At 53.6% G+C, this 24,386-nt stretch overlaps 1 protein-coding gene across 4 annotated transcripts in view; it reads left to right on the top strand.

Annotated features, from left to right (window-relative positions):
- The window catches only part of OGDH (oxoglutarate dehydrogenase), a 63,028-nt gene extending 39,694 nt beyond the window's left edge, over window positions 1–23,334 (top strand). For all 4 annotated transcript variants that reach the window (XM_014607077.2, XM_014607075.2, XM_014607076.2 and 1 more), the window contains 18 exons: window positions 1,820–1,974; window positions 2,543–2,689; window positions 3,390–3,480; window positions 7,702–7,881; window positions 10,499–10,627; window positions 12,539–12,718; window positions 13,983–14,135; window positions 14,861–14,963; window positions 15,497–15,625; window positions 15,969–16,119; window positions 16,291–16,418; window positions 16,513–16,691; window positions 18,539–18,610; window positions 19,056–19,181; window positions 19,792–19,864; window positions 21,295–21,458; window positions 21,817–21,971; window positions 22,537–23,334. In XM_014607077.2, coding sequence (XP_014462563.1) covers window positions 1,820–1,974; window positions 2,543–2,689; window positions 3,390–3,480; window positions 7,702–7,881; window positions 10,499–10,627; window positions 12,539–12,718; window positions 13,983–14,135; window positions 14,861–14,963; window positions 15,497–15,625; window positions 15,969–16,119; window positions 16,291–16,418; window positions 16,513–16,691; window positions 18,539–18,610; window positions 19,056–19,181; window positions 19,792–19,864; window positions 21,295–21,458; window positions 21,817–21,971; window positions 22,537–22,657 — 2,436 coding nt within the window. In that variant the 3' untranslated portion in view covers window positions 22,658–23,334. The remainder of the gene's footprint in view (window positions 1–1,819; window positions 1,975–2,542; window positions 2,690–3,389; window positions 3,481–7,701; window positions 7,882–10,498; window positions 10,628–12,538; window positions 12,719–13,982; window positions 14,136–14,860; window positions 14,964–15,496; window positions 15,626–15,968; window positions 16,120–16,290; window positions 16,419–16,512; window positions 16,692–18,538; window positions 18,611–19,055; window positions 19,182–19,791; window positions 19,865–21,294; window positions 21,459–21,816; window positions 21,972–22,536) is intronic.
- The last annotated feature ends 1,052 nt before the right edge of the window (window positions 23,335–24,386 follow it).

Raw genomic sequence — 24,386 nt, 5'->3', positions numbered from 1 at the left:
TGGATGGAGAACAATCGTGCATCACCCTATGGACAGCCTGGTGGCCTTGAGTATGAAAATGTTTTGTGGTCACTATCCCATCCCCAGCCTGCAGGGCCTTTCTGCAGAGTGTAATCGGTGCCTCGGACATGGCCTGCTTCTTAGCACTGAAATGGCCACCTTAGCCAAGAAACAAGGCAGGACCCAGCTGGAACCAGCTTGGCATTGCTGTCTCTCTCTTGGGGGTTGGGTTCCTTTTGGGGATAGATCTGAATGTTTGTTTGTGTTTCATCATTGGCTACAAAGCTTGCCAGGGCTGGGATCCTTGCCCTAATACTTGGGTCTCCAAAGGTGTTCATCCCATCTTAATTGCACCTTGCCTGAGGGGAACCCCCCCCCTCCCCCCCGCGCGACTTCCGCTCTTCCCTGAGAGAGGCAATAGACAATCCTGTGTGAAAAGATTTGCCAAACGCTTTGCTTGAGGCAGTATGAAGGGCCGGGTTGGGCTTAACCTACGAGTCAAGCGTCCTCATCTTGTTCTATAACATCCAAGGGCAGATCTTATCATGGTAAGGAACCTGTTGGGAGCTGAGTGCTCTTGAAAAGACGTGGTTTCAGCTGTGAGTCTGTAGCACTGAATATGGGATCGTACTGGGTTGGTTCCAGGCACTGTTGCTCCAGCCTCACCCTCCAGAGCTTCTAGTTTTTTGTCTTGAATTCCCTCGCCTGCCAGGGTGTTGGGAATGGGGCACTGCCTACCCTGCCCCACTGCAGCTGTTGTATGAGGTGTGATCTCCAGCCAGGGAATATTTCAGAACAGGGAGCACCACTGTGTGAGCTTGGCTTCCTGAAAGTGGACAGGTGGTAGCAACTTGGAATAGATGCCCAGGGAAAGGGTGGATTCTCCATGGCTGGAGGAGTTCAAGGACAGGTTGGACAGCTACTGGACAGGGATGATCTAGGTGTCGCGAGGTCTGTGTTCTACTGTGGAGATTTCCCAGGCTTCTGGGCTTGACTGGTCGCTCCTTTCCCCCTGCTTGCTGTTCCATGAGTCTGGGGATTTGTGAGCCACTTTCAGACATCAGGTGTAGGCTGGAGCCCAGGCTGGGGATGGTGACTGGGCTGCCCCAATGCTCCTGGTGGGACCAAATCTGGAGGTTCCTGGCTAGAGGATCTTACGTCTCCACTCGGGACCAGACCAATGGTGCATTTGGGGTCAGGAAAAAAAATTTCCCCCAGTCAGATTGGTATGGACTGAGGTGAAGGGGGAGTGGGGTTGCTACCTTCTGCATTGGGGGCATAGCCTCTGCTTGGGATCTCAAGCATCTATTAATGATCTTTCATAGAAGCAGGATATTGGCCACTGTGGTCTTCCTGTGGCAGGTTCGGGTGTGATGTTTGGTGTTGTCAGACCTGACAGTAGCTTTACAAAGAGGTTGGACAATGAATTTGTCTAGGATGGTTCGGACAGGGCTGATCCTATCTTGGACCTCCTGGAGGTCGCTTCCAGCCCTGCTTCTCTATGATACTTTCTGAACCCACCTTAGCGCCTAGTTCTAGGGGTACCAGGGTCTCATTGCAGTATGTTTGGGCCATCTACAGGCTGTGCTTTAATTCAAGGCAGTAAGTGAGGTCAGTGGGAATGCTGTTCAGGCCGTGATCATTTCAGTCTTGGTAACACGGGCAACATTGACCTGCAAGGCAATGAGGTGGATGTTAAGTTATAGCGGGGCTGGAGAACATCTTAAGGAAGTTTTTAGGCACATGCTCTGTTTCCAAGGTGGAGAAAAACCAGCCTTGGGTCTGCTTTATCTGACATCTCTTTGCTGTGTTTGCCTAGATGGCTTACTGCCAGCACATTGGGGTGGAGTTCATGTTCATTAATGACCTGGAGCAGTGTCAATGGATACGGCAGAAATTTGAGACCCCAGGAGTCATGCAGTTCACCAGTGAGGAGAAGCGCACCCTGCTGGCCAGGCTGGTGCGATCAACCAGGTACTCCACTGTCCTTGAATGACATTTACCCTGCAGGCCTATAGTGAATAGGTTGGGGTGTCCTCTTCCAGCCTTGGGATGTCCTGTTAGAGCCACCAGCTCTCTTGTCTAAAGTAACGTCCTGGTCCCCCTAGCTGGAATGCTGTGGGAGTCCCATCTAGGTGGTCTGATGGGCTCAAAGTGTTTTCCAACCCTCTTCTGCTGAGAGTTGAGGCTACAACTTTTTCAGGCCTACTGGAAGATGGCTGTTGGAGGTACATGAATCCATGTGTAGAGCATCTCTGTATGTGCATGTACATACTTTCCATACAGTGATCATTTTAGGGATCTTCCTTACAAAGTCTAGACTCATTTGGTCCTTTTTTTTCCTTGGTCTGGATCTTGGACTTGTCATGTTGCCATGTTCTCCAGAACAAAACTTTGGGAGCTGCCCTCCAACAGGCTTTCACTGCCCGGAAGAGAGGAGTTTGATGTATATCCTCCATCAGCACGATCCCATGGAGTTGTTTATTCCCCATCCTGTAAGCCGTAGCCTTTTGAGTGACTTCTCTCTGCTTCTGCCCTTTAGGTTTGAGGAGTTCCTACATCGGAAATGGTCCTCAGAAAAGCGCTTTGGCTTGGAAGGCTGTGAGGTGCTGATCCCCGCTCTGAAAACTATCATTGACAAGTCGAGCCAGAAGGGGGTGGACTATGTTATTATGGGCATGCCCCACAGGTAATACATAACCCCATAAACTAGCTGGGTTTCAAGTTGGAGGGGTTGAGGACTTGGCTTTCTCTAGCCCTGGCCAGTGGGCCTCTTTCCAAAGACAATTAAGTTTGTTTTAAGGGATCTTACTCAGTAGATCAAGTGTAAGAAATCAAATTATCCATCACCCAGTCCTTAGTCTTGAGTTTACACTCGCTGATGGCTGATCTCAAGCTGTGTTACATGGTCATGGTATCCACTTATAGAAGATCTCTAGATATCTTGCACAAACTGGCCAGCTTGCAAAGCTTTTATTGCCTGGATAATCCTGGGCTGCAATGGATGCGAGAAGAGCATCCCCACAACTTGTGGTTCCAGGATAAATGTAGTAGCTTCTGCTAAAGAGATCCTGTCACTCGGGTGCGCTGCATGGGGCAGCTTGGAGATACGGCCTTATAACAAAGATGTCACTGGCCAGTTGCATCCAGCTTGCTTAAGAAATGTGTGGTATACAAGTTCCTTGGTGTATTTCTGCTGGATTCTGGCTGGGGTGGCAGTAATTAGACAGGTTTGAGAGAGGAACCAAGCATGGGAAGGCACCCTACCTCTGCCCTTTTCAGTTAGAGTCCCAGCTAGGGCCTGAAGCATGGGGGATGAGGGATGGAGGGTCCATCTCTGGGCAGGCTGTATGAGATCTCAGTATTACTAACCCAGGTTGCTCTCACAGGGGGCGTCTCAATGTTCTGGCCAACGTCATCCGCAAGGAGCTGGAGCAGATCTTCTGCCAGTTTGACTCTAAGCTGGAGGCTGCTGATGAGGTGAGTGGTTCTCCTCCTGGGAGTGCTAGTGAACCTGGAGCCTATCAAGGACATGACCGGGTTTCTTGAGAGGGTGAGGAAGGCAGGGAGCAAATTAGATTAGCACAGTCAGGCCTCATAGGAACTTTTGTCCCAAGCTTTTTCCATTGTGTCTTTCATATAAGCTGGCTGGGAGGCAACCTTTTTTGGCAGACATACCACAAATGAAGCCCAGTGCCCTCCTTGAGTCATTCTGGTCCCCTTCCCCTGTCCAGTCTGCTGATGGAATCTCGGAGATTGCTATAGCTCGAAGAGTCTGATTAACCACAGCTAAATATAGGGGCAGACCTGGAACGTGGAGGTGGAAGGGAGAAAACATGTAGCAAGACACTTTCCCCGTTTTACTGGCAGTATATGGTGGTTTCAGTCCTGGCAAAATCCTGCCTGAGAATGTGGTTCATGTCATTCTTGACAGTGTCTGGCATGGAGGAACAGGCAAGGATCCCTCCAGTGGTCAATGCTGGAATAACCCACTGAGATGGGGACTTATTCCAGACTCCAGGCACCTGGGCCAGGAACAGAAATTGCACATATAAACTGGTTTAAACCTGTAATGGGACTAAGGGTATTTGTACACATGTACGCGCTGCAGCACCAGGGGCTTTTAAAAGCGCCCGGCACTGCAGTGCGTACATTTGTATAAATGGCAAAATGCGCATCAATGTGTAGAAAATGGCAGCAGCGTGTTTTTGAACTAAAAGACATTAAAGGTATTAGTTCAAAAGCACACCACCTTTTTCTGCGTGTTGATGCACATTTTGCCATTTATACAAGTGCATGAGACACGGCACTGGGTGCGCCAGACTTGTCCCTGCCCCTTCGACTCCAGTGGGGATATGGGACAGCAGGCTCAGGTGGAGGAGGATTAAGCCCCCTGTCTCCCCTCTGCCACTGGCAGGGACTGCAGCTAGTGTCTGCCCAGCTTTTTTCCCCCTTGCGTGTGGTTCAGCATGGCCTGGGACCCCCAGAGCCCCCCCTCCCAGCCTTGGGTGATCCTGCTGCACCTTCCCAGCCACTGGGGTCAATGTTTCACTTGGGGCAGCCCAGGAGCAAAGGCCAGATCGGGGGGGGGGACGGAGAGCAAAAGGGCACCAAGCCCAGGTGGGGACAGGCACAGAGGGATCACAGAAGTGGTGGCCCCATCCTGAACTTGAGCCTCACTGAGCTGGGGGTGGGGACTGGGGAGGGGCTCAAGTGTGCGTCTGCTCAAGCCTGGGGCAGAGCTGAGCTAAGAATGCAGCTGGGGGAGCAGCTTCTGCTCAGTGGCCCCTTCTACCCACTGGAGAGTTGCCCCCGGGCTGGTCCCAGACCCCACAGCAGCACACACTGTATGGGCTCATCCCCTTAGCCCTGAGTGCTATTAACTGTGTCCCTTGGCCTGCCAGGCGCCCAGCTGGGTGCACATGCTCTCACTTCCCCCTACCCCCTGGTGACAGCAGCACAGCACAGCCCCGTCTACCAGGCGTGGGGCGCTATCCCTACGACTTCCCCGCTGCTGCTGTCAGGGGGACCCACCCTGGCCATAGTGGTAGGCGTGCATGTCTGAACCACTCCATAGCGCTTCTCTCTTTCCTCTCCCAAGATCCCTGCATAACTGGAGACATCTGATGCTTTTGTGACCTTGCTTGGCTCCTGACCTGTATCTTGTGGCAAGAAGACTGTTAGGGAATGGATTGGAAGGGACCTCCATGAGGTCACAGCTAGTCCAGCCCCCAGTTTTAATGGCCCTGACTAAACCATCCCAACCCATTGTCCATCTAACCTGCTCTTGGAAGCCTCCAACAGTGGACCCCCACCTCTTCTCTGGGCAACCTCTTCCAATGCTGGATGGATACTCCCTTGCCCCCGAGTCAGGAAATTCCTCCAATCTCAATTTCCCTTGCTGCAGCTTGAGGCTGTTCCTAGTCTGGTCACCTGCAGCCACAGAGAAAAGCCCGTCTCCATCCTCTCTGTCATTGCCATTCAGGTATTTGAAGGCTGTGATCAAATCAGTCTCCTCTTCTCCAGACTCGGTAACCTCAGTTCTTTCAGCCTTTCCTCATCAGTCTTGCTTCTCGGGCCCTTCATCATTTTTGGCACTCAGCACTGGACTCTCTCCAGTCCACCCATGTCCTTCTTGAAGTGCAGGGCACAGAGTTGGACACACAGCTCCAGATGAGGCCTCTCCATGATGCCTCACCAATACCGAGCAATGTGTGAAGTGTTCACAGCCGTTGAACTGGCCTCCTCTTCATCCCAATTCCCATGTTGTAGTATAGGTGATATTATCAGTAGATCAAAAGGCTTATTATCTGCTTGAAGTCTTTCTGAATCCAAGATGAGTAATCCCCTGGGTTCTTTTGTACCTGTTGCTGACTTATCTCTCCCTTTACCATGCTCTTCTGAAGTCCAACTTTTCTTCCTTGCAAGAGTCTGTAGACCTCTTCCCCTCCAAAGCATGCTGAATTGCTACAGCATGGTATGCAGCTAGTAGCAACTCCAAGTGCCTTGTTGGAAGGTGTCTGTCAAAGAGAAACCACGAACTTTCCATTCGCCCATCTCAAAACTTTCCACATATGCAGCCATCTGTCATCTCTGGGGGGGGGCGTGTGTGTGTGTGTGTGTGTGTGTGTGTGTGTGTGTGTGTGTGTGGAGGGGGGAGGGGGCAGTATTCTCAGCAGCTTCTTATTCTCTCTCCTTCTCTATGGAGAAAGGTGACCAAAAATGATCAGACAGTTGTCAGACTAGGGGAAACTGAAAAGGCTGGGACTCTCCAGTTTGGAAAGGAGGCAACAGTGGGGAATAGGATAGAAGTCTACAAATCATGAAGGGTGTGGACCAAGTGACTGGGGAACTGCTCTTTGCCAAGTCCCAGGATACTAGAATGAAGGAGCACCTGGTGAATGAGCAGGAGATCAGTTTTAAACTGAACAAGAGAGAGTCACTTTTTATGCAGTGTATCGTTAATATGTGGAGCTTAAGTGACAGGCAGAGAGTACAGCCAAGTCCAACAAGGGACTAGATGGATTCATGGGCAATGGATCTATTGAGAGCTGTTTAAGCAGAGCAGTTGATATTTCCTTTCTCTAAACCAGAGATGCTGGATGCAGAGAGGGTGTTGAGTAGAGCATGGATCACTCTTGTATCTGCTTTGATGCTCTCCACCTGAAACATTCACTCCTGCCACTGTTGGAGATAGGTTGGTGGAGAAGGGACACAGCTAAGGAGTGCCGGACTGGACCAGACCCATAGTCTGTCCAACCCAGCATCCTATGTCCCATGACTCTCCATCATTAGGATGTAAGCAGGTTCAGATTCTTAAGAACTGCCACTTACTGGGTCAAACCAGAGTCCTGAGGCCTGGGATCACCCAACTCCCAGCATCTCCATGGCAGTCGCTCGGGGAGATAGGTCTGTCTCACCCAGCCTCCTGTGTCATACAGTGGCAGAGGCTGGAAGGGAGAGTGAACTGGGAATGACCAGGGTTTGTCCCTTGTTCGTTTCTCACCTGCAGCCTCCAACACTTAAGGTTTAGGACATTTTAATTCGGAGGCTGTACCCCTTGCTCCCATGCTCAATAGCTACTGATGCCCCTCTTCCTCCAACAACATGTCCAATCCCTTGGTAAATCTGGACAAACTCTCAGCTTCCCCCCCCCCCCAAATCCAGTGGCAACAAGTTCCAAACCTTAATAACGTGCTGAATGAAAAAGAACTTCCTGATGTTCGTTTTAAACTTACAGCCTCCTAGCTTCATGTTGTGGCTCTTGTCTGGGGAAAGACTGTCAGTAATAAATCCCTATTGACTTTCTCTTTTGCCATTTTAATGTTTTTATAAACCCTTCTCCTGGCCCTCTTCCAAGTGTCTCTTCCAAGCTGAACAAGCCTGGCTTCACTAGTTTCTCCATACCACTAATCATCCTTGTTGCATCCTTCTCTGGACCTTCTCTAGGTCTTCTAGATCCATTTGGAGGTGTGGGGACCAGAACTGGGTACAGGATTCAAGGTGTGAACACCCCATCAGTTTTTATAAAGGGGCTTCATGATGCTTGCAGGGAAGGTAATGGATTCTTTAGGTAGCTCCAGTATCTTGGATATTTCTAAGCAGTTGAGAGGACCATTGGAGCCCCCTGTCTGTATCCCAGGCCGGCTGGAGCCTTTACAGCTCACTGCCTGCCTCCTCTTTCTCTCTCCCTGCCTCCAGGGCTCGGGCGATGTGAAGTACCACTTGGGCATGTACCACCGCCGCATCAACCGTGTCACTGACCGCAACATCACGCTCTCTTTGGTCGCCAACCCTTCTCACTTGGAAGCTGTGGACCCTGTGGTTCAGGGCAAGACTAAGGCGGAACAGTTCTACTGTGGGGACATACAAGGGAAGAAGGTAAGTGCCTCTGGGATAAGAGTGGATGCCCTTGTTGGCATGCCCACAAGCTGGCTGGACTCTGGTGACTGATGGAGTGAGGGATGGGGAAAAGGGATGGACATCTCTAGCCACATATATGGCTTTTAGTCCACACTGGTGAGGAGAAGATCTTTGTCATCAAGGTAGCTGGAGGAGCTAGGTATGTTCAGCTTGAAGAAAAGGTGCCTACGAGGGGACATGATAGTAGCCTTCGAAGACTTGAAGGCCTGCCATAAGAAGAAAAGCACGTCTGCTGCAGAGTAGGGCATGGGCCAGCAAAGTTGGTTCAGATTGGATCTGGGGCGGGGGGAAATGTCTTCGCTGGTGGAGCAGGGAGGCTGCAGCATAGATGCTCGGGGAAGTGGTGGACTCTCCATCACGAGGTGTTCAGGGAGACGTTGGACAGCTATTGGTTGGGGATGATCTAGATGTAGCAATGCCTGTGTTCTGCTAAGGGGATTTTCCAGGCTTCTGGGCTTTACTGGTTGTCCATGAAGCTGGGAGGGAATTCCTGTCCCCCTCCCCACCCATGCTACATTGGGGGGGGTGGGGGATGTTAAACTTCCCTCCAAGGCATCAGGTGTGGACTGCAGCCCAGGCTGGGGATGATGATTGGTCTGTGCCAGTGGTTCTGCTGGGACCCAAGCCAGAGGGTCCTGGCTAGAGGGTCTTGCCCCTCTGCTCAGTCTCAGTCCAGTGCTGCATTTGGGGTCTGGAAGGAATTTCCCCCCTGGTCAGATTGGTATGGATTTAGGGGGGGGTGCCTTTCTCTGTAGCGGGGGCACAGCCTCTGCCTGAATTTTCTGGAGTGCATGTTAACCTTTTTAGAGCAGCAGGATTCTGGCCACCATGGTGCTCCTGTGATGTCTGGTGTTGTGTGAGGTTGATTAGTTTTTGCTCAGAGGTTGGAAGATGGTTTTGTATAGGGTGGTTTTGGCCAGGGCTGATCTTGCCTAAGGTAGGGAGTTGGATTGGATGCGACCTCTGGAGGTCCCTTCCAGCACCGCTTCTGTGATTTTTATGGATTTCTCACTTGAGACCACCCGCTCTCTTGGGGCTGGATGAGCAAGTGGGATGTCAGCTGCTGCTTGATGAAGTTCAGTCACTACCCTGGCTCCAATATGACAGCTGGTAGGCGGCTGACGAAATGGCACATCCCACTCTTTGCACGGAGGGTTCCTCTGTAATTAGAGATGATGAGTTCTTTCTGCCCTCTCAGCATCTCCCAGAGTGACTGCAGTGGAGATGCTGGGAGTGGGAAAAGTGTCTGGTAATCCCCAGGCCTCAGGACTTTGGTTGGACACCACTTAGGGTCAGAAAGGGTTATTTTCCACCCCCCCTTGTGAAGGCTGCTGGTTTCTGGGGCAGTTTGCCGTCCTCTGAGGCACTGGGTAATTGGCCACAGCCCAGGCTGGGGTTTTAGACTTCGGAGTGCTCATACCCCCATTGTGACTAGAAACCCAGAGGTTCTTGGCTAAAGCATCTTGCTGTTCCTCGCAGGATAGCCAGGCTTGGGTGCAGGGAGGGATATCTTCTCTAGGTTTGGCTGGCACAAACCACAGAGCTTTGCCTTCCACTTGCTTCTCTTCCTAGGAGCTTCTAAGCATCTAGGAACCTATGGCTTCTTGATGCAGCAGTACCATGTTGGCAGTGCCCTTGTCTCCTTGCTTCTGTGCAGGGGATGGAGTTCTCCTAGCTACAGAGTAAGGTTTAAAGTGTTATTTTGGGGGATAACTTTCATGGGTGCAGGGAACTACTTGGCACTGAGACTGCAGCTGGAGTACTGCATCCAGTTCTGGGCACCACACTTTCTGAAGCTTGTCCACGGCGTTGTTAGAGTCTAAGGAAGAGCCACCCATATGATCAGAGTCTTAGAGGACAAATCATATAAGGAAAGGCTGAGGGATCTGGGACTCTTCAGCCAGAAGAAAAGAAGGCTGAGAAGGGGACCCGATAGCAGCTTACCACTACATTAGGGGAGTACATCAAGGGCTCAGTGAGCGACTGTTCACCAGGGCACACGAGGGGAAAACCAGAAGTAATGGCCACCAACTCCTGGAAAATTGATTCGGGCTCAACATTAGGAAAAACTTCTTCATAGTCAGGGTGTCCAGACTGTGGAATAAGCTCCCTCCAGCAGTGGTGCAATCACCTACCCTGGAAATTTTCAAGAGGAGACTAGATGGTCACCTTGCTGGGGTCACCTGACCCCTGGTTATCTTTCCTGCTTGGTGCAGGGGGCTGGACCTGATCTTTTGAGGTCCCTTCCAGCATTACAGTCTATGAATTGGAGCCCCGTCCAGCCTGACATTCCCCTTGTCTACTCAAATCCCACCTCCCAAAGCCAGACCTTATTGGTACCTGAAGCCATCAGCCTGAGGCCTTCCCCACTACTATAGTTGTCCATGGGTTAAGAGTCTGGCTGTGCAGTTGATGGGTCCAAGGAAGCATCTCATGACTTTGTGGGCTCTCAGCCGGTGCCCCATGCCAGCTGATACCCCTTCCCCTGCTCCTACCTTGAGGGACTTCTGTGCCAGAGGGAAATCATCAGGCTGCCTCAGTTGATTCTGCTCCCTTTTGTCTCCTCCCCTCACAGGTGATGTCCATCCTTCTGCATGGAGATGCAGCATTTGCTGGGCAGGGCATTGTGTACGAGACCTTCCATTTGAGTGACCTACCATCCTACACCACTCATGGGACTGTGCACGTGGTAGTGAACAACCAGGTAATGGTGGGGCCATGGAGGAAGGAGGAGCTAGTGGCTGGAGCAGGGTGACACCCTGCCCTAAGCAGCCTCATGCCAGACTGTTCTCCCCTTTAATGCCTGGGCTCTATTATGTGAGCCAAGGTGGAGGCAGTGGTGGCTGGGAGGAGGGTAGGGGTGGAACCAGAGGGACAGGAACTTCTAGGACTCTGATTCATCTCGGAAGAATCTTACCGTAGTCCTAGAGCAGCGGAGGTGGAAGGGACCTCCGGAGATCACATCTAGTGCAACTGCCTGCCTGAGGCAGGATCAGCCCTGTCCAAATCATCCCAGATGCATCCATCATCTAAACGCTTTGTAAAACTACAGTCAGCCCTGATGGAGCACAAGGCATCGCAACCAAGCCTGCCACTAGTCAAGCAGGGTGGTGTGGGGGGGCGGTATCCTACTCGTATAAAAGATTGTTAATATATTCTCCAGAGATCCCAGGTAGAGGCTGTGCCCCCACTACAGAGGCAGGTGAAACCCCTCCAGCCCTTTACCAGTATGACCAGGGGGTCAGGCTCCTTCCTGACTTCAAATGTGTCAGAAACCCAGGGAGGGCTGGGGAGGTGGACCAGCCCCAATCCTGTCCCCTGCTCTGAGCAGGGGGGTAGGACTAGATGACCTTCTGAGGTCCTTTCCAACCCTCATTTTCTATGATTTCTGTGGCATCAGTCTGGGCTTGAATGGGGAGGCAAGAGGCTCTAGCCAGGACCCTCTGGCTTTGAGAGACAACAGGAGCACTGGCATGCCTGTCAACTCCTGACAACCATGGTTCCCCAAGGGATCGTGGCTCCCCTGCAATAGCTTCCTCACAGCCCTTCTGAAAGGTGCCACGAGTCCTCTGGGGATCCAGTTACCCCAGCTGGGCTCATGCCAGCAGAGGCTGCCTTCTGGAAATGGCCACTCCTAGTGTGTGGGATTTGTTGGACATGACTGTGTTCTCTGGTGCCTTTATACTGGGGGGTGGTGTCTGAGCAGAGGCTGATGGGACAGGAAATGGAATATTTGATCTCTTGGTGAACAAGCCTCTTTCCAGGCTCCTCCCTTGCATACACAGCCTTTCCTACAGACTCTGTTTTAATCCTCTTCCCACCTCGCCAGCTTTCACTTCCTTCTCCCTTTTGTAGCAGTTCCGAACTCGGCTCAGTTGCTGTATTTTCTCATCTCATGTACCACCCATATCGGCCGCTCCTGGCGATTTTAAGCCAGGGCTGGGGGCAGCTTTGTCTCTGGGGCTGGGTGATAGGTGGGTGAGTGGATGAAGAAATCTTTGCTTCTTTCAGAGTAATGGCCGCATGGAGTGGACAGGGCCTAATCTTAGCCCCCTGCTGCCTACCCCCCCACCTTTCTCAGGCTAAAGCTACAGTTTTAACTCTGTTTTGCAGCTCAGTTACCTAGAAGATGAGACTTTGTCCATCAATTCAGCTGTGAAAGGGGTCAAAACTGTAGCTCCAGCTGCAGACAGGACTCTACCCCTTTCTCTTTGTGGCCACAGGCAGTGGGGGAGAGAAGGGGAAGAAGCCCTGGCCACCTGACAGTCTCCACACTTCTATTCTGGGCACAGAAAGCTGATGTGTTTAGCTCAAAGAGCTGACAGGCAGAAGAAGCTTTTTTGATGGCAGCTTCTTGGCCTGGCCTGGACATAGTGCCTCCATGGCAGTAGCTAGGTGAGGGGAAGTGTTCAGTAGGGAACCCCCAAGACTTGCCTTTTTGTTGTGCCAGTGACTGACCTGGAGGCTGCCCCTGACACTGAAGCCATGTCCATTTCCGCCCCCACCTTCCAATATCTGATACATGGAGATTACTTCCTTGCCCACCCCTGACTGACCTGAGCCCCTCATGTGCCACCCTTCTCCGGGCCCTTCTTTACCCACCCTCTCGCCTCAGATTGGCTTCACCACGGACCCGCGCATGGCCCGCTCCTCGCCTTACCCCACCGATGTGGCCCGTGTGGTCAACGCACCTATCTTCCATGTCAATGCTGATGATCCTGAGGCTGTGGTGTACGTATGCAACGTGGCGGCTGAGTGGAGGAGCACCTTCCACAAGGATGTTGTTGTGGACCTGGTAGGTGGCTGGTGTTGAGCCAGGGCCCTCACCAGTGGGGAAGTGGCAACTTTGGGTCTTTATCCCATTGCAGGGGATTTTGTTCCATGGCCATGTCTGCTAACCCTTTGTTTTAGGACTGTGTTGAGGGGTGCTGAGACTCCAAACCCCCCAGTGCTAGGTGTGTCAGTCTTGGGATCAGCCAACCTGTGGGGAGGAAAGAAGCCATCTGTTCCCCTCCCAGGTAGACCGAGCCCACAAGCAATTTGTCTGAGCTATATCTGGGTGTAGCTGCTCTTGGTGACTGTATCCGATTTGCCAGTATCCCCATAAACCGCTCTCTAGTTACTTTGGCTTGTCTTGGGACTTCCTCAGATAAAATAAAAACCCCCAGAGTCATTTGTGGATGTTAACAGCTGATAAGGCCAGTCTACGACACCTCTGCTAGCTCTGATCAGGGGCCACAATGGGTCGTAGCTAGCAAACCAGTGACAGAGCACATGTTACCAGCCTGCATGGGGATCTGAATGAACGTGCTCAGCCCTTGACCTCAGCAATCCCTTTTATAGCTAGTTTTATCTACAACCCATAATCCTCCCGGATTAGCTTTTTCACGTGGGTTTATTTAGAAAGGAAAAGTTTCCCCGAAATGCCACAATGCTGGGCACACAAATAGCTCCTGCAGGAAACCATCTGGCTGCCTTGAGGCGGGAAACAGAATGGAAGATACTTTCGATCCAGTGTAGAAGGGAAGAGACTTGTAGACGCGGATGAAAATAAGGAATAGGTGAAAGGTCTTACCGCCTTGTCGTGGCTTGCAAGGTGGTGTGTGTTGGCAGAACAGTATAAAAGCTGTATCGTAGCTTGCTGGGATACATGTGCTGTACATGCTTGGTGGCTTGTTCAAGTCCCTCTTCTCTGGATCTCAGTGGGAAGTGAAGGCATGCCAAAAGAAGTAGTAATGGAAGGAAAGCCTCTGAACAGGCTGTCCTGAGAATCCCCAGCCTTGGGTCTGGGCTGGGCTGGTTTAGCGAAAGGCAGTGCTGCTTGAAGCTTGGGGCGGCGCTAGGTGTGATTCTCTTGAGGACCCTGCTGGGTTTTGATAGTCAGTAGCAGACTCTCTCTCCTGGTTTTGCCCTGTGTCCACACTACAACACAGCTCTGCAGAAACTAAGTGTAGGACCTCATGAGTGAGGCTTCCTTCCTAGCTAGTGCATTGTGCGCAGCTCTGGGCATGCAGGGCAGCATTGGCTGGCAACTTCTAATGGCCCCTTTGCCTTGTTAGGTATGTTACAGGCGCAACGGCCACAATGAGATGGACGAGCCCATGTTCACCCAGCCACTGATGTACAAACAGATCCGGAAGCAGAAGCCTGTGCTGCAGAAATATGCTGAGCTGCTGATTTCCCAGGGGGTGGTGAATCAGCCAGAGTATGAGGTACAAGTGCTTGGGAATCCTCCCAAGGGATCAGCTGCTTCCCTGAGAGTGCATGAGAGGAAGCAGATCTTGCTTAGAATCACAGAGAAGCGGGGACTTCCGGAGGTCACGTCTAGTCCACCCCCCTGCCTGAGGCAGGATCACCCATAGGCAGGGCATTGGAAGAGATCATTGGTTCTCAACCTTTCTAGAATGGAGATGCCCCTCAGTAGACTCAAAGCTCCCTCCTGGAAAATGCTAGCTCTACAGTGTGGGGTGCCCTCTTCACCGTGCCCTTATGGGATGGCAGCAACGGCTGGCAGGAGGATGGTGGCCAGTTGGGCGCAGCCATGTTTTGTGGCACTTCTTGGGTCTGGGGGCAAACTTTCATAGACCCAGCTGGTTCCCTGGGGTGCTGGAACTTGCAGCAGTGGGCACCATGTGGGCGCGACATGCTTGATTGCATCTCTAGAGCAGGTGTGGCCAGACTGGCTTGGAGCTGGGGGTGTAGCCCAGGCAGCCATCAGATAAGCCAGCCCTTCCATGGTACTGGGCAGTGCTGCCAGCTCGGCCCTCATGTCCATGCTGCTGAAGGCCATCTTTCACTCCTTTTTGGAGTTTTACTTGCCTGCTGGGAGCTGGCGATTTTAAGCCAGGGCTGTGGGCAGCTTTGTCTCTGGGGCTGGGTGATAGGTGGGTGAGTGGATGCCAGAAGTGGCCCTCACCCCCAGCCTTCTGTCTCCCAGGAGGAGATTGCCAAGTATGACAAGATCTGTGAAGAAGCCCATGCCAGGTCCAAGGATGAGAAGATCCTACACATCAAGCACTGGCTGGACTCTCCCTGGCCTGGTGAGTAGCTTCCTCTTGATGGCCCCTCACAGCTGGGGGACAGGCAACACCCCAGGCCTGGGTGACTGTTTCCCCGTTCCTGTGTCTACAGAGTTGTGGCCTCAGCTCAGAAGAGGACAGCCACCTCTTTGGAGACATGGGGTTCTGTATGGCATTGGCATCCCTAAACCCAGGGGCGACACATAGGGGGTACATGCAGGTGCACATGCACCCCCTGAGCGTGGCGGTGCACCCCCTACAAAAAGGTGCCACTGACACTGTTGGTGGTCACCACTTGCCGCTCTGCCACAGATACTGCTGGCGGCATCTGCGTGTGGTCAGTGATCCCTGCTGGCCTCTGATGCTGCCAGCAATGGCTGCAGGTGGCTGCTGACCCTTGATTGGCACTTGCCATGCCCCCCCCCACTGCCAACAGCTCCCCCGCTTGCTGCTGTGCCCCTCCCCCACTAGCTGCCGGGGGCACGAGTTGTTCATGCCTAAACCCGCATCTCTGTTGGACCTAGGTCCTGAACTTGTCTCTCTTCTCCCTCCAGGCTTCTTTACCTTGGATGGGCAGCCCCGGAGCATGACCTGCCCTTCCACAGGCCTGAGTGAGGAAGACCTGACCCACATCGGCAGCGTGGCCAGCTCGGTGCCTGTGGAGGACTTCACTATCCATGGAGGTAGGGGTTCTATGCCACGTGGGGGTGGAAGCTCCACAAAGCGGCCTTGATGCTGGCGTGGCCTGCAGGGTGATGCCATGTACTGGTCTGTGGGGGATATGGAGGGGCCCTACATAGCACTGGGAAGGCAGTGAGGTGACAGGCCAAGCTTCTGCAGCCCAGGGCAGTCAGGTTGGACCATGATCTGATGTTCCATCCACCCTCAGCATCCACAAGGAATCCAGGTGGCTCAGTGACTTGGCCTAATGACTGTGCAAATCAAGCTCCTTGTGACGAATTGTGGCCCTGTATAGTGCCCCCCCCTCCCCCCCCAGCAGACAACAACTGGTGTCTTGTCTGACAGGCCTGAGCCGCATCCTGAAGACTCGTGGGGAGATGGTGAAGACTAGGATGGTGGACTGGGCCCTGGCAGAGTACATGGCCTTTGGCTCCCTCCTCAAGGAGGGCATTCACGTGCGTCTCAGTGGTCAGGACGTTGAAAGGGGCACATTCAGGTACGTCCCCCTGGCTGACAGGTGCAGGGGGTAGAGCCCTCCTGGAAGGCCCATGGAGAGGTCCCCATTGCAGCACCTAATCCATGGGTGCCATCTTGGAGCTACCCAGCCCAGGTACCTCCTGGCAGAGGGGAACACGTTAGCGATTGCCCTCTCTGCTTCTCCCCACAGCCACCGCCACCACATCCTCCATGACCAGAATGTGGATAAGAGGACCTGCATCCCCATGAACCACTTATGGCCCAACCAAGCTTCCTACACAGTCTGTAACAGCTCCCTCTCAGAGTATGGTGTTCTGGGTGAGTGGACACCAAGCTGCAGCAGGGGGATGACAACTGAGCTTGGTGTTGCCTTGTAGCATGGGTGTTCTGCTGACCTCCACATCCTCCACAGGGTTCGAGCTGGGCTTTGCCATGGCCAGCCCCAACTCCTTGGTCCTCTGGGAAGCCCAGTTTGGTGACTTCCACAACACAGCCCAGTGCATCATCGACCAGTTCATCTGCCCTGGGCAGGCCAAATGGGTCCGGCAAAATGGCATTGTCCTGCTGCTGCCCCATGGCATGGAGGGCATGGTAAGGACCCCTCCCCTGGGCAGCCAGAGCCAGGCGTTTCCTGGAAGTACCATATTCACTCTGAGAAGGAACATAATAGCAGTCTTCAAAGACTTGGAGGGCTGCCATGAGGAGGGAAAGCACCCACTCTCACTGCAGTGAGCAGGACACCAGAGCAATGGCTTGAAGTTTCAGTAAAGCAAATTTAGGTTGGATTTCAGGAAAAACTTATTCGCTGGTAGAGCAGGCTGTAGAATGGACACGCAGGGAAGGGGTGGACTCTCCATCACTAGAGGTGTTCAGGGAGAGGCTGGACAGGCACTGGTCAGGGATGATCTAGGCATAGCGATGCCTATGTTCTACCATGGGAATTTCCCAGGCTTTTGGGCTGTGCTGGTTACCCCCTGCTTTCTGCTCTGTGTCTGTGGGTTTGTAAACCTCCATTGGAGACGAGACATTGGGTGTTTGCTGTAGCCCAGGCTGGGGATAGTGACTGGGCTGTGCCAATGTTCCTGCTGGGACCAAAGCTGGAGGTTTCTGGCTAGAGGGTCTTGCTCCTTCACTCAGGCTCGGACTGATGCTGCATGTAGGGTCAGGAAGGAATTTTTCTCCCTGGTCAGACTGGGGGGGGGGGCTGCCTTTCTCCATAGTGGGGGCATGGCCTTGGCCTGGGATCTCTTGAGTGTCTATAAAAACCTTTTACAGCAGCAGGACATAGGCCACAGTAGTCCCCCTGCTTTCTCTGTGGCAGTCAGGTGTGATGCCTCGTGTTCTGTCAGGGCTGATGATAGTTTTACTAAGAGTTTAGATGATAGACGTGCCTAGGATGGTTTGGACAGGGCTGATTCTGCCTCAGAAGAGGGGGTTGAACTAGATGAAACCTCTGCAGGTCACTTCCAGCCCTATTGCTCTATAATGTCACATAAATTGTGTAACTTTTACCACCCCCACCCAAAAAAAAAAATCAGCCCCATCTCTCATTCTTAACTAGGGAAGCTCTTTGCTTCCCAGAATCAAAGGACCCTCCGTTGATTCCTGTTCTGTCGACATTTCTGTTCATGCAGCTGAGGAAGTCATTTCACTTCCTGGCCCGTTCCGCTTTGCCTCATGGGTGTTAACCATCTCTCCCTTTTTTTTTTTTTTAATGGCCTTGATGTTCCTTTAATCAAGCTAACCTTTCTCTTGGCAGTCCTACTGGCTCGTAGCCTGTCTCTTCTCCTATTTCTTTAGCAAGAAGTGGACAAAATGACCTCCCAAGGTCCCTGGCAACCCTAATTTTCTGTGATTCTATAATTTCACAGCCCTACAGACTTGTCTTTTAGCTCTTTTCAGAATCACAGATTTGCTCATGGAGGTCTAGTCTCCTACAGCAGCTAGGGTTTCAGCTTCTGGCTGAGCAGTGGAGGGAGGGTGAGCAAATGAGCTGAAGGTTAGGCTGTATCCATGCTCTATGCATCTGTAACTTGGCAGGTGGGGAGAGGGGAATTTCTGTCTTGCCAAAAACAAGGCATGTGCTTTTTTTGGGGGGGTGGGGGTAGGGGGGAGACAGTGATATGTGAGAAGATGGGGCATCAGGCCAAGGATGTGGATGTCTATTGTGTGCCATGGGTTGGTGCCAACTGTGCCATGTCTAGCCATGTATAAGCAGCCAGCAATGGGGTTCAGGCCCTGTGTCACTAGGACATGGAGCCATCCCAGTCCCTCTGCTGACGGCCGGGATGGGAAGACATCAGGTTCTTCAAGCCCATGCTGGTGGCACGTGACATCGACTGGCTGCACTGCAAGAGAAGGGCAGCGCTTAGGGGTACATTCTGGCACCCCTCTGCCCCTGACCTCACCCCCCCCATGGCTTCTGACCCCATTTCCAGGGCCCCGAGCATTCGTCAGCGAGGCCAGAGCGGTTCCTCCAGATGTGCAATGATGACCCAGATGTGCTGCCTGTAAGTGTTGAGCTGCATCAGCCTTGGGGAGGAAGGTGGGCCTAGGGCATGGCTTCCCTGCTTTACTTTTATGCGGGGAGAATGTTACTCCTCTGCCACTTCTCACAGGACAGCTAGATGCTGATGCTGCCCTAGTGGGGAGCAAAGCAGAGGTGGTCAGTGGATGAGGATCTGGAGTTATGTTGGCCCAGAGCTGGGGACTCCTCTCCTGGTCTTGCCATCATCTAAGGGATGGGAAAGCCAAACTCTTAAATTCATACCCCAGTGGGCAGATCAAGCCTTGGAGGTTCCATGTGCCCCCAATGGACCCCTGGTATGAGCCCCACACTGCTCAGGGCTACTGCGGCCCAGCCCTGCCCCAGGGGACATCTCCGTGCTGGATGGAAAGATTTACGAACAAGCCAGGCTAGGTCTCATCCCCCCAACCCTGCTCCCTTTGCTGTAGAAACTGGAAGACTTCAATGATGTGCGCCAGCTGTACGACTGCAACTGGATCGTGGTGAACTGCTCCACACCGGCTAATTTCTTCCACGTCCTGCGCAGACAGATCCTCCTGCCCTTCCGCAAGCCGGTGAGTGGGGCCTCGGCCTGCCCTCCACCTCCAAGCCTGGCCATGACTCAGCCAGCCATGCTCAGATCCCTGTTGCCAGGGGGCTGGCAGATGTATCTGGGCTTTCTGCAAAGTGGCGTCTACACTGGAGGTAAAACCCACTCCCTGTGGAGGTGGGGCAGGTAGGAGGAGGGCTCAAGAATGCTGTGGTCTAATAAAAGATATCAGATTCATCCAAGGAACCTTGTGGGGCTGGTTTAGAACATCATCTGCATAGCCTCGGGTCCCCAAGATATGCAGGGAGAGAGCAAAGCAAAACAAGGGCACATCCCAAATTCTTCCCACCTTGCTTCTCTCCATTGGAGATCAGGGAAGCTCTGATGCTGAGATTTCCCTCTCCATCAGCCACGCTCCTATTACACCCGCCTTCAATGGCTCCATTCCCCTCTGAAGCTGGTTTTGGCTGTCAGCATACAGAGTCCGGGGTGGGGTGTCCCTGAATGAAGCCGCCCTGGGACCCTGGCAAGGGGCTGGGGCCTCAGTGGTGCCCAGGCCTGACACCACCTCACTTGGGTGCTGGTGGGGCTGTACCCAGCCCCGCACCCTGACAGCTTTGCTTATGCCTTTCCAGCTCATTATCTTCACTCCCAAGTCCCTCCTGCGACACCCTGAGGCTCGTTCTGGCTTTGATGAGATGCTGTCAGGTATGAAGGGCACTGAAGTGCGGCATGCACGGAGCAGTGCAGAGGGGAAAGAAGAGAGCCGGGGGGGATCCTCTGGGGTTGGGTAGAGTACCTTATATGCTGGGAAATAAGAACATTGTTCTTTGAGAGCCCTGCTCTTGCCTGGTCCCCTGGAGGTGGGGATATTCCTTGGGGGTAGTTGGGGATCGGGAAGGGTTCTTATACACTGGGAAATATGGTAATGCCATTGCTTTCCAAGCCCTGCCCTTGCCTGGTTGGGAAATAAAGCAACATGGAGGTGTGCCCAGTTCGTGCCACAGGGGGGCAGCCTGCTCCCAAACATGGCTGCCCTTGGTAGAACCTGATACTCCTGTTCCAAGATCTCCCTGCTGAGCCGCTCCAGACTGGCTCTGGGTCAACAGGGCCTTCCCAGGGGTCTACCTGTGCCCCTCTGAAGCCCCAGCCAGCTCTAGCTCTGGTGCCTGCCTGGTGCTGCTACCCCTGAGCCGATGGGCCCATGAGGCTGAGGGCAGAGTACCCCAGGGAGCCTGCAAGGCGACTGAATGACTGCCAGGGTTGGGCTGAGCTCTCCCAGCCAGCGCGAGGGCTCCAGGGCCCAGCTGGAGACAGTCATGGAGAGGGGGGTGCTTGTGGGGTAACATACTTTATGGTGTATGACAGGGGTTCCTAACTCCTGGGCCACGGCCCAGTACTGGGTCGTGAAGGGTTGGCTGCTGGTCCGCAGGAGGGTTGGCTGCTGGACCAGAAGTCCGGAAGTGACCAGCATACTGTGGACCGGCAGCCAACCCTTTTTTTTTTTTATATTCGGTATAAAAAAGGGTTGGTTGCCTGCCCGCAGTATGCTGGTCACTTCTAGTCCTGTGGTTTGCCAGTTCGCAGCATAAAAAGGTTGGGACCCCCCCCTGGTGTATGACATCCCTCCCCCTGTGACTCCCCTACAAAAGGGACTCTAAAGTGAAGGTGCGTCTAATACGCTAATGAAAAGAAAAATAGTAGAAACCCTTGAATCTTGGTCACTTTTTTTTTTTTTTTTTTAATTTAAAAAACAAAAAATTGGAATAAAAACTGGATTGCTGCACTTTTTATCTTCTGCTTTCATACCCTGCCCTTTCCAGGTTCCTCCAGGGGTGGGGACAGTCTTGTAGAAGGGGATGTCTTATGTTGGGGAATATGGTAACCTCATGTTCTTGTTACCCTGTTCTTTGGAGGGGGGGTGCATCTTGTACATGGGGAACAAAGTAACACAGTTCTTGAACAGCCCTGCTCTGGCTGTTCTGCTGGAGATGGGAATAGTCCTGCTGGGGCATGTTGCACATTGGGAAATACCATAATGTCCCTACTTTCTCACCTCTCCTTTACCATATTTCCCAATGTGTAAGATGCCCCCCTACCTCCAAACAGGCAATGTCATGCTTTGGCTCTCCTCCCAGGCACCCACTTCCAGCGTGTGATCCCAGAGGCCGGCGCGGCAGCCCAGGACCCAGCGGGCGTGCGGCGGGTGCTGTTCTGCACAGGCAAGGTGTACTATGACCTCACGCGGGAGCGCAAGGCCCGCCACATGGAGGCTGAGGTGGCCATCACCCGGGTGGAGCAGGTGAGCATGCCTCAAACCCGGGCATCTGGGGACCCCCCTCGCCCTGCTATCATGGCTTCCCTCGCCGTGTTATCCTGGCTTCTCTTGCTGCCATGCCCCCCCTTCTGACCCTGGGCACCAAAGCCAAGGTGATTTAGGCCTAGGCTAGAGGCCATGGTGTAGCAGAGACTCCCTTTAGCAAGGCAGCAGGGCTGATGCTGTGCATATGGGACTCAGGATGGGGTGCCCATGGATTCTCTATCCCTCCTGAGCCTCCTCGGCATCATGTTGCCTATCCAAACTGTCAGGGAGCCCTGATTTTCCATCCCCCAACCCCAGTGCCAGGCAGCTGTACCCACCCCCATCTCTTCTTCCACAGCTGTCCCCCTTCCCCTTCGACCTGCTCCAGCAGGAAGCTGAGAAATACCCCAACGCTGAGCTGGCCTGGTGCCAGGAGGAGCACAAGAACCAAGGCTACTATGACTATGTCAAGCCACGCCTACGCACCACCATCAACCGAGCCAAGCCCGTGTGGTATGAGCCCTTCCCCACTCCTTGGGTTGGGGGAGGGGGTGGTTTGTGGAATCAAGGACTATAGTGGCTCATGGAACTGGCCTCCTGGGATGGGGGCAAGGGTGATGCCTCCTCTGCCAAGGTACGGAAATGCTGGGCACAGCTGAGTCCAGAAGGTGGGGGTCTTATACATTGGGAAATATGGTGACATAACTGCTTTCTTGTTCCTGCTTCTGCTTGTGATTGGGGTGGGGCAAGGGCAATCTTATACACTGAAAAATAAAGTAGCATCAGGCTTTCCTGCTCGTGCCTTTGCCTGTTCGGAGGTAAAGGGACTTCTGATGCATTGGGAAATATGGTACCCTCACTGCTTTCCCAGTCTCCCCACAGGGCAGAGGTGGGAAAGCAATTACTGTATTTCCCAGAGCATGATGTGCCCTCCCCCTTCAAACATGAGTGCTGTGCCAGCTTGCAGTGGTGACCTTGGGGGCAGACCTGGGGGGATCTTAACTGGCCTCTCACTCTTGTCTCTGTCTGGAGTCCCAGCACTGCGGAGCTGACATAGACACCTTTTCTTGCCACCCAGGTACGCTGGACGTGACCCTGCAGCCGCCCCAGCCACGGGTAACAAGAAGACGCATGTTACGGAGCTGCAGCGCCTCCTGGACACAGCCTTCAACCTGGATGCCTATAAGGCCCTGGCCTAGGCCCAGCGCTCTCCAATGGACCCTTGGAAGCTTGGGTTGAAATCCAACACCCCCCACCCCCCACGTACTCTTCTTCCCCCCTCCCCCGAAGCACTGTCTTTGCCCCTCTGTGCCATGGAAGCTCCTAGTCATCCACTGCTGGCTCTTGCCACAGCCCAGGCTGGCAGGAGTCCTCTAAGGCCTAAGTGTGGCTTGGCCAGGGGATGCAGGGTTTTCCCTTTTGTCCTGCCACTCCTGAGTGGCTCCTGGCCTCCCTGCCTGGCTGTAAGTGGTGCTATCTGTCCCCTTCCTGGCCTACGGAAGGGCTGGACTCTGCTAGTACCAGCACAGGGGCACCTCTGCCTTTTTCCTGGTGTCACGGTGGCCCTGGCCTGGGTTGGAAGTAGCTCTGTGCCCCCCTCCAGCTATCCTGCCACCTGGTGCCATCTGCTGCTCCCTTCAGCTTGGGGATCTGGGCTTGGCTCTGACTTCCTCTGTGTGGCATTAAGGTCTCCCAGGCCTGTGCCAAGCTCAGATCTCACTTCTACTAAAGCTGGGTAGCGTGGTAGGGGACAGGGGCTGGCACCGTGGGCAGCGCTGGCCCTTGCCCTCACTGCCTGACTTATTTATTTGGGGTATTTTCAGTTCTGATTTTTCTCTGGCTTCACCAATAAAATGTCCAAGGCTCTTCCAGGTCATGCTGTCTCCTGCCTTCAGCTTTCCTGCCTGCCCTATGCCAACCAGGCACTCAGTGCGTTAGGTTGCTTCCTTTCCCATGGCTCCCAGTTTCCCCCTTGCCTGTTGGGTGAAGCCAGGCATGAATCCTCTGGGCCTAGCAGCTCCTGTTCAAAGGCCTGGGGGTGGATGGGGGCAGGGGAGGACTTGGGGTTCACGGGGCAGTATTGTGGGGACGAAGCCAATACTGGCAGTAGGAGGATCCCAGAGGGTTTGTGGTGGTTGGGAGGGCTGCAGGGGGCACTAGTTCTCTGTGGCATGGGGAAGCCTGGTGGCTGTGCTGAAAAGCAAAAGCACTGGCCTGAAAGATCCCAGGGCCCTGCAAGGCTGGACCAGAGCCACTACGGTGTAGGATGCCACCGCACAGACCTGGGTGCTGCCATGGGAAAAGAATTCTCCACAACCGTGGCAATGAGACAGGAGCTGCCAGGCTGGCAGCACCAGGGCAGGGCAGAGCCTCTGGTGTTGGTCCTCCACTACAGGCTCCCATTCTTGGAGGAACAGAGGAAGGCAGTGGGACCCTGCTCTGGGCCAGGCCTCTGTTAGGGCGGGCTGGGGAGAAGGTAAAGAGGGGCCAGAGGTGGCTGTGGAGGCTGGGGCAGGGCAGGGCTCAGAGCTGCATGTAGTGAAGGGGTCCCATCCTCGTGCCCTGGGTTGGGTGAGGGTGTGCAGTGGGTGGATGTCTGGGGTCCACGTGCATTAATTTGCGGCTGGGATGCCTGGGTTCTGCACGGGGGCCCTGAGGAAGGCTGCAGCCAGTAGGGATTGGAGGAGGAGGGTTAAGGTGGCACCTGGCCCTGGGGTGGTCTCAGCCAGGGTGTGCACACGTACACCCTTGTACACATGGGCACATGCACACCCAGAGAACCCAGCAGGGGCAAGGGCAGGTTCCACAAGCAAACGCGGACACGGGGGGGGGGGGGGGGGGTGCACACCTGCACGCACACAAATTCTGGGCATCTAGGACACCCACAGAGCCTAGGCCTCTGGGGGACATATGCATACACACACTCGC

Source organism: Alligator mississippiensis, chromosome 7 (genome assembly GCF_030867095.1).
Source record: "Alligator mississippiensis isolate rAllMis1 chromosome 7, rAllMis1, whole genome shotgun sequence".
Classification (NCBI taxonomy): Eukaryota; Metazoa; Chordata; order Crocodylia; family Alligatoridae; genus Alligator; species Alligator mississippiensis.
The sequence above is the reverse complement of the archived record's forward strand: the minus strand, read 5'-3'. Positions and strand labels throughout refer to the sequence as shown.